Raw genomic sequence first — 15822 nt, 5'->3', positions numbered from 1 at the left:
ACCCAAGAGTAACATCCACCTGTCTGAGAAACGATTCACTCCCACACGTCAATCCAATCCAGACCCTCCAAGCAGCATATCAGTCCAACCAGGTCAAGTCACTTGCTGCAACAATTTTACTCAGTTTTGTCCATCTGGCCATGATCATCAACAGAATTGCCCACAGCGAAAAATGGGAAGCACCTAGCTCAGCTCGCCTTCAAGCTTCAAACAAAGCCGGGCAAGTCGCCGAGGCCAATCAGCTCAATGTCCGAATCACTATCTGTTGAGTGGCCGTTATTTGTCTTGAGTCTTGACACATCAGTCATCATCAACACTGCCCCGAGTGCACATCCATCACAAAATCTCGTCATTGCATATCCTTGCGGCAGATCCAAATTGCTGCAGCTGAGTGACCGTTTCAAGGCTTATAAGCACCGACGAATTGTGGAGACACGATATGAAACTTTTCCCGTCCTGTTGGTTGGCAGTCATTCCTTTGAAGCTGGCGGCATATCACCATGTACAGTATGCGCCGAAAACGCCAAACTCATCTCCAGTATTGTGATGGCCGTGAAAGTGGTTTTGTAGGTTCAGTTGAGACCTCCAATCGTCCAGTCCAAAAGTAGTGAGGCTCTCCGAGCGTAGCAAATCGACCTTCCATTTCAGCCAGCTTCTTGTGCTGCACATAGCTGGCTCGACCACTCAAACGATATTTCTTGAGAACATCTAGCACGTCACCCATTCCAGCAAGTTCGTCAATAGTTGGAGGCGTCAGGACCGGCGGCACGACCGCGGCGCTCCACGCCACATGAAAGATGAACGACTGTGGCGGCGCTCCAGCTAATACTTGAGTTGGTGTTGTTGGACCAACACCATCTCTGATGTTGCGCTCAAGAACCAAGCGTCGATAATCTTTCAGCACGTCCGATGCATTTGAGTCCCTTGGACCTGCCCACACCTGAATAGAGCAAGGCTCTCCATTCCAGTCACCATCATACGTGACAAACTCCGGGTTGTCTCGGTCAGACCCAGATGCTTGGTGACTGCCTGCCACCGCATTAAATTCCCCCACCCCTTTGGAATTCAACTCTCTTTTAGAGTAAGACCCCAGCCTACTCGCCCGTGATCGATTCTCTTTCCGTTCGTTCTCAAAGAAACTGAAGACTTTTTCCCCACTATTCATTAATTCCTGTGCATCAAGATCTTCCGACGCAGAAAAGCCGTCTTCCATAGAATCAGCCTCGAATTCTAACCGCAAGTGTCTCAGACCCTGCAGAATGCCGGGGCTATGCCGCGTCGACGCGTTCGCCAACGCGTCTTGAATACCGCGTTCTTGAGTCGAAAGTAGCTTGAGGAAGTGTACCAAGCGTGATATCAATGGTCCGGATGAGCGGCGTGGGAGACATGTCAAAGTCAGAGATATCAGACGTGGGTTCATATCCGGTATGAACGTCTGAGGATATGCGCGGTCCACACGCCGTAAGATGGTCGTTTCGGCCAGAAACACCCGCGCCAAGGATGATAGTCCCCCTGTCCTCAAAGTCGGTATGTTGGTCACTAGAGAATGATGAATTCTAAGAACTCGGAGGTTGGATGAGAAGACAGGTCGAAAGAAAGATGTTGCACCCAATATCCCATCGAGGTGCACATCGGACGGCCAGGCTTTACAATAGCTCCCACCATTCGGCAGTAGTGGCATGTCATCGCATGCGAGGTCCTCGATGTGGCCATTCGATATACGCAGGAGCCTTTGTATACCGAGAGCTGAGATACGGTTGTGAGACAGACGCAGATGGGTGGTCCCATTAGATGTTTGGTACTCATCTATCCGCACATGGTCTGCATCCTCGTGGCACAATACATCTTTCGCAGCATCGGCACTATCTTTCCGAATCATTGTGCTTCCATCCAACCTATGAATGTGATGCTCTTGTATTGAAGCACCTACATCCTTTGTATAAGCTGGGGCGTCGACAAAGTATCGCTCCGGGTGAGAGAAGGACTCGCTGAAATCAGACTCTTGTATTGACAAAAAGGGCCCGTAGTCTGGTGTTCCTCCACCATGCGGAATTACTTTCCCTTCAACCTGCATATGCTCAATTTCACGCAGCTGTGAGACTGGTAGACACCAATCCCTAAGAGTCTGAATCGAGACATCCGAGATTTTGTTGTTACTGACATCTAGGCTCCAAAGTCGTAGCCCAAAGTGCGTGATTAGAGCATGCAATGCAGAGTCGTCTAGTTCCCGGTCTCTCGCTTTCAGTATTCGCAGAGCTGGTAATATCCCAGGGTGAAGCAGGGAGGATAATGAGCCTGGGAGCCTGGATATGTCGAGATATACCAGCGTTTGAAGATGTGGGGTACTGAAGAAGACGGTGGGGAGATGATAAGAGCAATCTTTGATTGAGAGAAGCCGAAGATGGTTGAGTCGCAACACGTCGGATCTGGACCCTATTAATGCTGCATGGTCTATATCGACATGCCCATCGAGAAGTATAGCTTTGACATTTGGTAATAAAGTTACCGCACGCTGCCAACTTCTTGTCAGCGTCCTTTCTTGTTGATCTGATGAGAAGTCGTAGGACTCCTTAGCAAAGAATCTAGCATCTAGAACTTGTACAAGTTCTCTAGTCCAGATTTGCACTCGTTCAAGCTTATTGAATACAAAGTCAAACCACCAAGTCAAATCTATTTCCAAAACCATGAAGGTCAGTACAGCATCCATTATCATCACCAATATCACAAGAATATTCGATATACTCACCATCGCCAGGATCTAGACCAGTGAGTCGCGCCGAGTGAAGTAGATCTCGCCACAGGCGAGGAGCAAAAACACGTCGGAATTGGCGGCTGACTTGGCACAAGGCACGGTAGTCCTCAAATTTGCAGTAGGGTGCCACCAGATTCAACCAATCTGGCCCACTGGTAGCTTCCTGATATGAGGGTAAGAGGGCCATAACCAGAATATTTTCTTGCCAAGCCAGCACACTAACGTCAGGTCCAGGGGCTGAATTTGGTTATGTGTCGTGGCCTTCGTCGTCTCCCATATACAACGGTCGGAAGCTGCGTTTGCCGCCTTCCTCCCAAGGTAAGAAACGCCCCACCGAAGTTCCCACAGTAAATAACTGTACGATTAAATCTTGGGCTGATATCTAAAGAAAAGCCAACTGCCCTCGTTGTTGTGCCGTCTCTGTGCTTGGGCGCATTATCTTCGTAGAAACGGACAAGCGGTGGTGCTAGGCCCAGTGCCGGCAGGCGAATTCATTGGTCAAGCGCCGGCAGGCAAACAAACGCCATGGGAGAAAACAAAGCAACAGCACAGGGCCACAAGATGGAAGAAGAAAGGTTCAACAGGCTCTGGTACACAGGCGTGTGCGTGGAGTTGTGGACACCTGCAACTGTGTATGAGCGTTCCAATGTTGCTCAAAAAGGCGGCATCGGTGCCTGGCTCGAACATGTCAACGTTGAGGAATGAGGAGACTGGAGTCACTGGACAATGGACACATGCAGATGACGCAAAGTGCCAAGCCATGGTGTGGAGAAGCAAACGAGTATGAGTACTCCGGACAACTCACACATATACCAGACACTGTGCAACCACCTCGCCCAAATTAAATGTCAAGGTGCAAGTACCATCTCGCCACAACGGCAGATGAGGAAAGTGCATTCAATAAGTTGCCCAAAGGAGCCCTCGGCCAGCCCTGCACTTTGCTTCTGCCATGATAGGGGTACTGGCTGTTGGACACTTTGGGCAAGCACGATGGAGGACAGTTGAACGGTGGCATCTGCACTCGAGATTGTACCAGTAAGCGAATCAGCAGCCGACTTGGCGGTTCGTCAGCTACTATATGCCAGAGCCACCAGACGGCGCCTGCAGCCACGCACGCCAGTCAACTTGGAATGCTCCGCTCAACGCCATCACCAGCCAGCCGGTCAACGGACAGCCTGGCTCATTCTGCTTGATGTTGCATGCACTGCCACGGCGTGCTGCTGGTAGTTCGCTGCATATGCGAGCGTCTCCCATCCTTACAAGCAAAAAGGAAACTCACCAGTGCCACTACATCACCGTCCAGCCGCCAAATAAAAGAAAATATTGGCCCCAAAGTCAACAAAAACACCCTCTCTGCGAACTACCAGATCCACAGATCTGTGGCCCTTGTCACAACCTGTGCTTTCTTCTTTAGAAAGGAAAAACACGCATTTTTTCAATCAGCAAGCTTTTCTTTTGACTTTATCGAAGCTCGTCGATCCCCCTGGCCATGGCCACCACCATGGGCATCGAAACTCCATGTCACAAACATGGGCAATTTCAGGCTGAGGTATGGAATTCCAAGACTCCGGCTCCATGTTCGGAGTGGGTACTCCGAAGTGTGCACTTAGTGGGGGTGTAAATGGGCAAGGCTAACAAAAATCACTCCAGCAAGTTGCGCCGACTCAGCTGAGGCACCACACGCTATGTGCAAATCTCACCTTTCCTGTAACCAGCGGAAATATGACAGGTCTGATTCGAAAATATGATCATAATCAATACCTGATAAAGATTTCCCGAGCCTACCGAATGGCGACATCAACGGCGTGCTTCAGTGGAGCGGGCAAAGTTAACTCTGCCGTTGTTTAACAGAGAGAGAACAGCACCCCGAGCTCAACATACAAGTTATCACACAACTTTGACTGAACAATCAGAGGCCCAAACAGAATGAGACGCAGATTTGTCACCTGCCAAGTCCAACAGAGGGCTACGGTGGGGGGTCCAAAGTATTTGAACACGGAAACGTATCCCATATCACTTTGTGTGCTGAGGCACATTGAGATGTGTTGGTGTATACCTGGATGTGGGCAAATACTTTTTACCACAGACTGTATGTGCACCCACAGAATGTCGCCCCGATTGCGTGGAGCACTTGTCCCGAAGATGATCAACGAGACCGCCCAAACGCCTCCAATCTGTCACCGCACATGCGCTGGGGGATTTCGCCATCATCAGCGACCCCACCATACAGAGCTTGCTGTCGGTGTCTAATGCCAGTCTGGTGTTCTGGCTAACGTGGAAACACTCCTCCCGATTGATGGCGCTTGGGCCGACCCTTGGCCCTGTCTGTTTGGCGGAGCCTCGTCTCTTCCCGTCCCCACGACTGGAAACAGCCGCTGTGCCCCTGCGCTGATGCCAGAATGCCAGTAAAAATCCACCGCATGGAGTGTTGCCACCTGGCCACGCCTGGCCACTGGCTGGGTCAATATCCAGGCAATACGCGATGGTGGGCCAAGGAGGTATTTATGTGGAGAGCAGCCGTCCCTCTTGACTCTTGAGCTGTTAGTTTTTGCTTAATCAGATCTGGCAATTTTGTTCCGAAGCAACGATACACGGTGCTGGCTGGTGTGTTGGACAGAGCACAAATTGGTCTACCTTGGTGCAGCATTCGCTCAAATTTCCGAGCACACACTTGTGGCGTTCGCCAGACAGCCCAGTCGGGCTAGACACTTTCATACATTGGACATCAGCCATGGCTGGCCTGTGACAGATGATCAGGGTTCCCCAGATTTTCGTCAGCCACCGAATCATTCCTTGATTGCGAGGTTCGACACAGAAAGCGTTCAAAAACAGTGGCGGCACATCTGTCGTCAATATGGAACCGAGCCTGCGACAATGTGCGCCCCCAATCAGTGATGCCCTAGTATTATGTGCAAGTCCAGATGACATTAAGCAGCTGCGGAAACCGAGTTGGTGTGTGATAGACCCCTATCTTCGGAGTATGCATGCAGTTTATGTCCTCGGTAACTGGAGCAAAGTTCAGGTCCAGGCACCACATCACGCTTGGCAGCACGTCTCTTCACAAGGGGATGATCGAAAAAGAGACAGCCTTGGAAACCAATGGAGCGTATTGGTGACGAACTGCGCACAGCAAACTTGAACATGGTTTCAAACACCCCACAGAATTCCCTGATCTCTTTTTGCTTATGTTGCCACCAAGGAAACCAGGAACATGAGCCATTTGCCGCACAAGGGTGGAGTTTGCGGTCTTGCTTCATTGGGACCTGCGTTTGGCGTGGTGCGACAAGAGACACACTTCCAGATTAGTGAGCCAGTGCCAGATTGTCGTTTTGGTTGCAGTCAACAAATCCGACAAGAAAGTTCAACAACGCTACCCGTTATGGAATAATTGCCCTTCCCCATCACTGCATGTCCAGGCTATTTTCTTTTTGGCTCCTGGTCTCTGGAAGAGGGGAAGCTTTGGAAGTGAAGGTTGTTCTCGTTGCTTTTTGATGCATGGAGACGCCGCCGCCATGGCTGGGAGTGAGGAAACAGTGTTCAATGTTCTCCACTATTCGCTCCAAGACGGTTGAAGTGGCCAGAAACAAGCAAATATCATGAACTGCGCTAGTTCCATCTCAGCCTGCCACGATTTAGAAGACAGTTGTATATCACCAAATGAGAAGTTGAGCGGGACAAAAAAAGGAAATGGGCCGCAGACCTAATCGATGGGGCGGCATTGCGGATACATACTTCCCACAATTTTTGTGTCCTAGATGACCGCGAATAACCCCAAAGCAGAATGGCTCAAAATGGCGGCTCGCCTGTTGGGTAAGCCACCCATATTAGTCTGGTTGTTCGTATGATGTTTCAGGGACAGGGCTTATCTTGTTATGGCCTGGCACTGAGAACTCACTAGTGTTACAATTGGGGATACTTGGCATGCACTGCACTGTCTGGCGATCATTGACTCGGAGTTAAGTCCCCTCAACTCTCACTGGCTGAGGGGGGCAAGTACCGTCTGGTTGTATTTAACCAAACCCCACTACCCAGTCTAAACACCCAGATTGCTTTTTCCTTGGTTCTCTTGGTCATGGGGGTGTCAGGCTCACATCTTGATTATTGACAGAAGCAAAGTGGCACGGTTTGCATTCTAAACATACGTGCATAGCAGATTTTCACGGTTTGAGAGGACTGAAACCTAGACAATGCATGATTTATTAATGAACCCAACGCGAGGCGATTACCATCGATGCAACGCCAGGGCTGGAAAACGTGCCTGAGATTGGATCACAGCCTGCCATTCAAGACGAGTCGACGGAGCAGGTACCGGCCGACTGGCCCCTTGCAATCTATCGTCGGATAGATGTCTGCTCCTTACTGCCGGATGTTGCTTACGGAGTTCGGCTGGTCTTGTGCAACATGTCTTCCCATGTCGTCTGTCATCTGCCTGCTGGGTAACCATGACTGGCTGACGTACGAATATACCTTGTCAGGTAGATCTGAGACAGTGGAGAGAGCCCATGGCCTGTGCTCCCGACAGTTTTCTGGGGGGGAAGATGCCAAGCGTAGTACAAGGACTCTCGAACTCTCAGATTCCTTCCAATACTGGCATTGTCCGAGGCTGCAGCTGAGTAGATCAGATCACATCTTGAAAAACGAAGTCACGCCATGTAGGGAGTACCATGTTCGATGTTGTTACCAGACAAGCATCATTTCACTTACGGCAAGATTCCCTGTATGCGGCAAAGTTTTGCTCGAGACTAGATTACATTGTTTTGTATACTACAATACAGTACGGTTACGTCGGTGCCTTCATAAATTACACATCCACCCTCATAGCACCCATTATTACTACCAAGCTAGCATGTCAAAGCAGTTGTAAACACGTAGCAAAGACTTGGTAGGAGTTTTCGTTTTCCCTTTTCCGCGATCCCAGTTCATTTCCAACGTCAAACATAATGCTTGGTCTTCCCAAATCCATCAGGCCGAGTATTCGAGGCAACTCTTTTCCGCCCGCCTCCCGCTCGTCCGTTTCCAAACCCACGTCATAATAATGTATGCAGCCGTAAAAAGTTCCATCCCCCTCTCCCGCCTTGGATATCAAAATCAGGGCCGCCCCGCCAGGTTCATGGATAACACCACGAAAGCCGTAAAAAAAAATCCCGTATGCGCCAAAACATGTGACAAGAAAGTTTGTGAATAATCAACGTAGAAAGGTGTAGAGAGAATAAAAAAAGAAATAAGTAGAAAAGAAGAAATTAGTATAAGAAAATGGTTGACGTTTGGTCAGTTGGTGGCATGAGTGTGAGGTAAAAAAAAAAAAAAACTTTCAGCCGCACCAAGTGGATTGCTTTGCGTTAAACTGGTGGTTCGATGTTGAAGCCCAGAGCCGTCACGACCCTAGGGGTGCCCTCCATGGCTGGCGAAGCAATGACCAAGCGTTGAGTGGTAGTTGTTAGTTGCTGCCCTTAGATCTGCCTTGTTTCTTTTCTGAGCAGCCTTTGTCCCGAAGTGGACAACGACTTGCATATCAAGGTGCATGTCTCGGGATCTACCCCACAGAGTGGATGCCGAACCAGGGGCAGGGGGGCATGCATCATCTGGCCACTAGGTCCAACCAAAGCAATGAGGGAAGGCGAGATCAGTAGTCATCGCCACGCTTATCGGCTGTCTTGGACTTGGGTGGCGCTCGTCTCTTGCGACTGCGTTCCTCTTGTTCAATGATGGGAACAGCAGCCGGAATGAATTCAACGCCGCGATTCCTNCTGCTGTTGGGTCGAGCATGTAATTTGCGGTGGTTGTTCAGGTTGTCCTGACGGTTGAATTGGTCTTTGCCACAGAATTCACAGGAGAACCGATTGGGTCCTTCACCGTGGAAACTAAATCGTACTTGTTACTAAGGCATCCAAGTCAGAGGGTTTGATGGATGTACTCACGTCTGCTTGTGACGTTTCAAGTGCTCATTGCGGCGGAAAGCTTTGTGGCAGCCGGGATAGTCACACTTGCACATGGCTCGACGAACGACATCGACGGCACCTTCAGGTTTCCCGCCGGAGATCTTGCGGTTCGCCCGGATCTGGGCACGTTGCAGCTCAGTGGTCTTTCTTTGAATCTCGTGTACCATCATCTTGCGGTGAGCACGGAGGCGTCCAGGAGAAGGGGGTCCATGTAAGTGATATGTATCCAGTGGCGACTGAGAATGTCTGTCCATTTCCAAGCTTTCAAAGTCGACAGATCCCAGGCTCTTTTGAGGGAAGAAGGAAATGGGGCTCTCGTTCGAGCATGACCAGGATGACGAAGACTCAGCAACTTCAGAGCCAGACAGGCTGTGAGTTGGAGTCATCATGAATGAAGTTGGCCCCATAGTCGTTGGAGAAATAGTATACAAGGGGAAAGAGCCTGAGGGAGTGATGGAACCAATTGACTGTCTTGATGCCATGTTCATTTCGAGCATGTGGTCGTAGTCTGGAGTGGCCATGCCGTCAATCTTCTTCATCGGAGTGGTCGGGATGCCCTCGTTGAAAGCCAAGTGTTCGGGTTCAGACTTTACGGGACCCCCAAACATGTGCCCGGAAGGTGATGTGAGGTCGCCATGATGAGCTCCAAAGGTGGCATATGCGCCCTCGAAATCAAGGCTGAGCTCATTTGGTGTGGAACGTCGAGATGTAGGAGTAAAAGGCTCGTACGCAGACGATGTTGATGAGAAGCTTGTGCCTGCCGATGGGCATGACATGGACTGACTGCACATGCTGAAGCTGTCGTCCATGTCGAACCGGAAGTCCGACTCAAACTGCATGGTGATAATAAGAATGGCAGTAGCTGTAGGTAATGAAAGAGTAAAGGAGTGGAATTACTCTCGACTTGTGAACTCGAGAATAGGCCTAAGTAATGCTAACCGCAAGCTCAAAGTTGTGTTGAGTGCGGTATGTAAAATAAAGCAAGATAGAAATGACCTGGAGTAGACAAGGAGTGGTTCTGGTTGGGAATGCTTTTTTAATGAAAAGAGGACGGACGCCCCTGAAGATATACTGTCGAGGTGGAATGAGCTGTGGAGGAAGATACCGACCAGAGTGAGACAATCCAAGGTGCAGATCAACCCTGGTCGATCGAGAGACCTTGTGGTGCTGAGCGAGAGACGCCGAGAGACAGATGGTGTGTACAGTCTGTGTAAGAAAGGAATGAACACAGAGATAGACGAAAAGCCAATAGATCTCGATGGTGGCCGATCAAGAAGGAGGGCAGGCCAAAAACTCCACAGGAACTATCGGTGGTATAGATTGATGTTTTGGATATCTGGTGCCTTTGTTTCGTAATCCCTCAAACTCGAACTCGACAACTGACAACAAGTCGAAAGAGAAGACGCAAGAGGGAGAAGAGCTCCAGAGTAGATATAGTAGTTCAGGGACAAGCGGAACGATTGACAAGTCGAAACCCGTGGACTTGGTCGTGCCGGCATGCACGTACGATTCCCCATCCAGGCCATGGTAGACGAGGGCTGGGATACATCGTGGCCAAGGTACACGAAGATCGTTGGTGCGTCTGTCTGTACCAGCTCCAGCTGTGCCTGCATATGCTGAACCAGTCGTGTGGATGCCAAAAAGGCTCGAGTGGATGGCTCAAAGTGGACAAGATGTGGGCTGTCCTGTTCGTGTGTGTGGACTGAGGACAAGCCCACTTGATGAGATGCTGGGGTGGCAAGATGGGATAGAGATGGGTTGACGGGATGGAGATGGGGTGAAGGGAAGTCAGACAAAGGCCTGTCTGAACGAGCTAGAAGATTGAGCTAGTTGAAGGGGGGTGAAGGTGGACGAGGGAGGTGAGGTGTGGTCAAGACTCAAGATGCAACTCTGTGGTGTACTCGGTTCGGTACGGAGCAAAGTTTGGAGGAGTCAAGATCAAGTCTTGGTCTGGTCTGGTCTGGTATCGAATGGAGGTCAGGCTGGAGCTGTGCCTGGGCTGCGCTGGGCTGGGCAACTGGGCAGCTTGTTTAAGTGGGTCCAGTCCACCAGACACCTCAACTGCATCTAAACCAAGCCGAACCAAACCAAACCAGTCATTCACCCCTCCACTCGCACTTGAACCTGGCACCTTCAACTCACACCGTTGGCTTCCTAAACCTACACCTCTCTCGTCGTCTCGCCGTCTCGCGTTCGGTGCCATACAATACCTCTGCCATTTCGATCAAACCAGACGTCTTATACAGTGCTTCACACAATCCCTGTTCCTCTGTTCGGAGAGTGCCACCATGCTGTCTCCGTCTCTGTCTTGTCTGTCCTTGTCTCTCTCTGCTGTTCCGTCCACCCTCCGTTCAGTTTGAGCAGCCATCTCTTCGCCCTGGGCCGTTGTCAGCTCAGCAACAGACTAGCAAAACGGTAAAGTCAAAGCAACATCCACTCCAGTTGGTGTACTGGTAGTCCTCGTATGTGCTCCATACAAAGAAAGTGATATCTTACAGACACTTTGCGGAAACTACGGGCACGCCGGCTATTCCCCCACAGAGAACGCCGAACATTGAAGGTGGAAAACTTTACTTTGACCATACCAAGGTCTTTACATGTCGCTCGCCCTACAGCTGCCGCCGCTCCGAGAAATGGTCACCTCGCTATACAAACTCCGCTCCTCTCCCGTTTATACCGGTAACTATACGGTACAGGGTCGACGAGGCAACTCGGGAACGCAGTCGGCTCCATTTGCCAGGCCATCAATCCAGTACCAAAACCACTAGCGCGCTTGAGACGGAAGAATTGGGCCCTTAATCATGCGACTCCCATCAGCACGACGACCATCAGGACCCAGACGTGAGTCCCTGGCACTCAGCAAACGCAGTATTTGGTCAAGAGCCCCAAGCTTTGTGGGCCGGCCTCAGGGTGCAACTTTGTTACCTCTCCCCTCACTTCCAAGGGACGAACCATCAGTATTCCTGGAGAATACTACCCACACATGGGAAATCGACTTGTTCCCTCATTTTGTAATCCGCGCCTCCGCCTCCAAGCGTCGACCTTGAGGCGGGCTCAGATCTACCCACTATAAAACATTGGCCAACATCTTGTGGGTGGTCACTTGTTAGCGGTTGTCAGTGGAATGGGCAAGATGGCAAATTGCACTCCAAAACATCGAAGGCTGGTGAGACACCCATATCTCGCCGAGAAGAACCGAACTGGGGCATTCAACTTCCTCCGGCACAGCCGCCGTTGTCAAGTTTGCTGTGAGATCAAGTGCATGGCGAACACCCGCTGGACTCACTGTTCATTATATTCTCAATCCCATTTTGGTATCTGATTGTCATATTGAACGGACATGCCGTACCATTGTCGTCCAGAACCAAACGTTCGTGCACATACAAATTCCCACAAACTGGTGGTTCACAAATTGCATGTGCCGAATCGCGAGCAAAAAGCAAAGAGATTGTCTTGGTCTCCCACACAAGAGGGGTAACTAAGAGATATCTACGGTGTATCCCCGCTTGAAAATGGTCAAGTCAGGAACATGTTCCCATATCTTGGCCACACTAAAGAAGGGGGCGTTGCGCCGTACGAGTTCTCCTTGCGACTTCAACTAAGCGTCTTAGTTGAAGCTTCTGATTTGCTCGGCGAACCACAAGGATTGAGCATTAGATCCCGGGTTCCCCAGATTTGGACCAGACCAGGCCTCAATCAATCTTTCGTCACACCCGAATGTGATTTCTAGTCCCGAGCGGAACGGCAGATCACTTGTCCCATCACATTATGGTGTCATGTCAAGAGACTGCTGTTCTCTCACAACGGAGCTTCGTCTCCCAAAAGAAAGAAGAAATCCGATCACTGGCTGCATAGGGATATCTTACCAAGCCGTTGATTCTTCACTGTAGTGGCCCTGGGTCATTATGGCCAACAGTCGACAGTGAAGATTCAACCTCTGGCAACACACAAGCTGGAAGAGGAATGCGCCATAGCCTCATCGTGGGATATGTCAGTTTCTTCTGATGTGTGCATTTTTCACCCATGCTTACGAAATCCATACACGGAGTCTCTCTAACTCGATTCACAAGCACGTTAGGAGCACATAATAGGCACGGTAGGGAAGGGCACAAAAAAGGGTCACTCCGACCAAAGAACTCTCACATAGGGAGGCTCTGGCGACCTTGAAGGACCTTTCAGCCAGCACTGGCCAAATTATCAGCTTCATAGGGACTTGCTACAACCCGATGTGATAAATGTAACGTTCTGCAAACAAGGCCATTCTGGAGCGTAATAAGCCAAAGTTCGATGACCACAATGTCGTTGGACGATGCGAAACTTGGCAATTAGGGAGGCAGAGTTGCATGGGAAACAACTAGTGGCATCAAGGGAATATCAAGAGACCTTTGTGATGGGGCTTGCAGCTGCCGGCTTGTCGAGATTCCCACACCCCCTACCATAGCGAAATCGAACCTTGAGGCTAAGCTATCACTTGAAAGGGTAAAATCCGCTCGTCTTCTATCGGAGACCTCAATTAAACAATGACGCTACGAGCACACTATGATGGGTCGACATCAAATGTGATCCTCATTACAAGGGCATTATGGCGCCAAACGAGACCTCACGTGTTGTTGTTTTGGACTTAATTCTGTCAGTCTTCCCCTTGAGTTGTTGGCGTTATTTACTGCTTGTCTTGGTTGCTCCTTTGATCACTCATTCAATGGAGCTTTGAGCTCGGTACCCGGAGCAACGAAGAAAGTAATTGATAGCGGACCCCGGCATTAGAAAAGCTTTGGTCACAATGCATCATATGAATCCAAGAGGCATCTACCGACTTTCATTCAATCACGTCATACCTTATTTCACCCATGTCACCCAAGTCTGGTTGAAAGCCGCCAAGTGAGAACCACGTCCGATACTTAATGGACTGCTGCTTTCATAAGCCGATGCCCTGGTGTGGATCACTGAGATGGAAAGATTGCGATACGATCCTGCGTGCAACTTACTCCGGGGCACGTACATTGATACCTCGGGATCGGTAGCACGCAGTGACCATAAAGTGGCACTTGCGTATAATCTTTCGGCCGAAGCCGAGAGCCAGATTCAGCCAGACAGGCAAGGACAAAAAGTACGGAGCAGAGGCTCGCCAATTCACTCCATCGACAAACTCAGTACCATGGCTTCCGTCATCCCTGCGGCGACAAAAGCATCCACAGTCAAACCAAGATCCTCTAGTCTTTGTTGTCTGGTTGTAAACAGGTCTTCTATTCAACATACAGGTGATCAGTCAATCCGGCTCGACTTCAATCGGTCACGGCCCAGCGATCAGACAACCTTTTGACGGCTCACCTGCTTAGCGTCAGCCCAACGCAGCCCTTGCTCTATGCCCCTGCTGCTTGTCCCACAATGACAGGGGTAGCCGATCTGAACCAAGTGGCAAGGGTGGGTTGTCGCGTTGAAAACAGGTACATGAGGGATAGAGCAGAACACCATAATTTCTTTCTGAGTACACGGTGCACTATTTCGGAGCAATATGCATCCCTAGACTATCCTCGTTCACCATCTGCTTCTTGAAGCCAACAAGAGATGTCATTTGTGAGTTGCTCATCACCAAAACGACCGTGCTAAGCATCTGCCGACATTAGAGTCTTCCGAGTTCCCACATTCTGCTGCCAAAGGAGCCGATTCTTATCCCTTCGTCGTTTGTCAAGGACTCGGCATGTTTCGATCCTGCAATTGACATGGCCGCCCCTTCGTCAACATGAAGAAAATAGTCTTGTCCATCCACTGTTTGATAGAGCTTGCTTGTGCGGTACAAGTGTCTGTGGACGTTGTGCAGGTAAAGGGAGGTGTTGCTACTCGCTGATATGGGGCCATGAACATTTACTTGGAGGATGCCACCTTCTAGTAAACCCTGCATATAGAATTTGTCAGTGGCATCCAATTCGTTACCTGCTCCGGTCTGAGGTTTAGTGTACAGGGTCAACTTCCCGACTGGTGAGCGGGTTAGATCAAACTCGGCCAGTCGCGTACCAAGTTTTGCTGCCATACCACCCCACGGAACGCAACGAGTCTACTGAAGTGGCAAATCCATTTCGCCCAACAGTTTTCCTTAGATATCTTTCTAGGGTTCCAGGCTAGGAAGCCCTGCATGCTATTCACCAAGCTTCTCTCACCAACTCCGGGATAGAAACAGGGTGTGAGAACTTCAGACGACCGGGCATGTTCTGGTGGAAGTATTCATAAGTCTATCAAATGGACCTCAGAGAGCGCTGAATGTACCTCTACTTGAGATCATTGAGACTATTGATTGGAAATGCAATTTACGTGATCCGGCACTTCTGTGACTCTGGCCAACAACGTTGAGACGACATGCAGCTCACGGGGGAGAACCCCATGTTCCCATCAGCTGCAAGAAGCATACTGGAGATTACATTACTGCCATCTTGTCAGCCAAAAACACCGCGCATATATCAATGATCGCTGGATCCAACTCGACTCCAATGCCATTGCGGTTGGTGGGCGAATCATCAATATTATCAGCACCAAACCTACAAACCAGGCCCAATCTACATCTTCCACGAGAAGAAATCACCTCACCCTTGATGGATTGATCATCTTTACTGTACCTTACGATAACAAGTAGGTGACTCTTCCTTTAGCTGACAGCTGTTGCTGGACAGTACTCAACCTGATAGCCACCGTATCGGCAAATGAAAAATGGCTATTGACACACTAATAGTCCTATCCGCCGTTGTGGCTTATCCGGTTTCTGGAAAGTAAATGCAACCTCTAAGGTCATATACCGAGTTCGTACTGTGCTTCGGAGACGGATAACCAAACTCGGTGCGCCAATGAGTGTTGCCTAGTTTGCCTGAAGATTCGAAAAGTCAAGGTCAATGGCTTCTGTTTGAAGAGAGTTGCTGAGCACAAGCTCGATGCGTGCACCATGAACGGGCCGCACATGTCCCCATTTCTCGAATAACTCCAAGCAATGACCAGAAACTCGCTTCCGTTCAATCTTCGTCTCTACTGTCCGTTAACAGAGCGTTGAGGCATCACGTCCCCTTGTGGACAATGTTCCAAGCCAGCAAAAGCAGAGATTGAGATTCTATTGGCTTTGAAGGCGAAATCCGAGCGACCAACAGCCAG

At 49.9% G+C, this 15822-nt stretch overlaps 4 protein-coding genes across 4 annotated transcripts; all 4 read right to left on the bottom strand.

The window, feature by feature from the left end:
* Window positions 1–529: 529 nt before the first annotated feature.
* On the bottom strand, window positions 530–2939 carry VFPPC_02109 (leucine rich repeat domain-containing protein; the record flags this gene model as incomplete). Its single annotated transcript, XM_018281817.1, has 2 exons — window positions 530–2670; window positions 2747–2939. The coding sequence occupies 2 exons, from the start codon at window positions 2937–2939 to the stop codon at window positions 530–532; spliced, it is 2334 nt and encodes a 777-aa protein (XP_018138900.1).
* Window positions 2940–4998: 2059 nt separating this feature from the next.
* VFPPC_16699 (hypothetical protein) lies at window positions 4999–5542 on the bottom strand (the record flags this gene model as incomplete). Its single annotated transcript, XM_018294452.1, has 2 exons — window positions 4999–5277; window positions 5336–5542. 2 exons carry the CDS (start codon window positions 5540–5542, stop codon window positions 4999–5001), a joined length of 486 nt encoding a protein of 161 aa, XP_018138899.1.
* Window positions 5543–5679: 137 nt separating this feature from the next.
* On the bottom strand, window positions 5680–6009 carry VFPPC_16698 (hypothetical protein; the record flags this gene model as incomplete). Its single annotated transcript, XM_018294451.1, has 1 exon — window positions 5680–6009. One exon carries the CDS (start codon window positions 6007–6009, stop codon window positions 5680–5682), a length of 330 nt encoding a protein of 109 aa, XP_018138898.1.
* Window positions 6010–8375: 2366 nt separating this feature from the next.
* VFPPC_18160 (hypothetical protein) lies at window positions 8376–9530 on the bottom strand (the record flags this gene model as incomplete). Its single annotated transcript, XM_022429814.1, has 2 exons — window positions 8376–8613; window positions 8677–9530. The coding sequence occupies 2 exons, from the start codon at window positions 9528–9530 to the stop codon at window positions 8376–8378; spliced, it is 1092 nt and encodes a 363-aa protein (XP_022286039.1).
* Between the last annotated feature and the right edge of the window lie 6292 nt (window positions 9531–15822).

Source organism: Pochonia chlamydosporia, chromosome 1, assembly GCF_001653235.2.
Source record: "Pochonia chlamydosporia 170 chromosome 1, whole genome shotgun sequence".
Classification (NCBI taxonomy): Eukaryota; Fungi; Ascomycota; class Sordariomycetes; order Hypocreales; family Clavicipitaceae; genus Pochonia; species Pochonia chlamydosporia.
The sequence above is the reverse complement of the archived record's forward strand: the minus strand, read 5'-3'. Positions and strand labels throughout refer to the sequence as shown.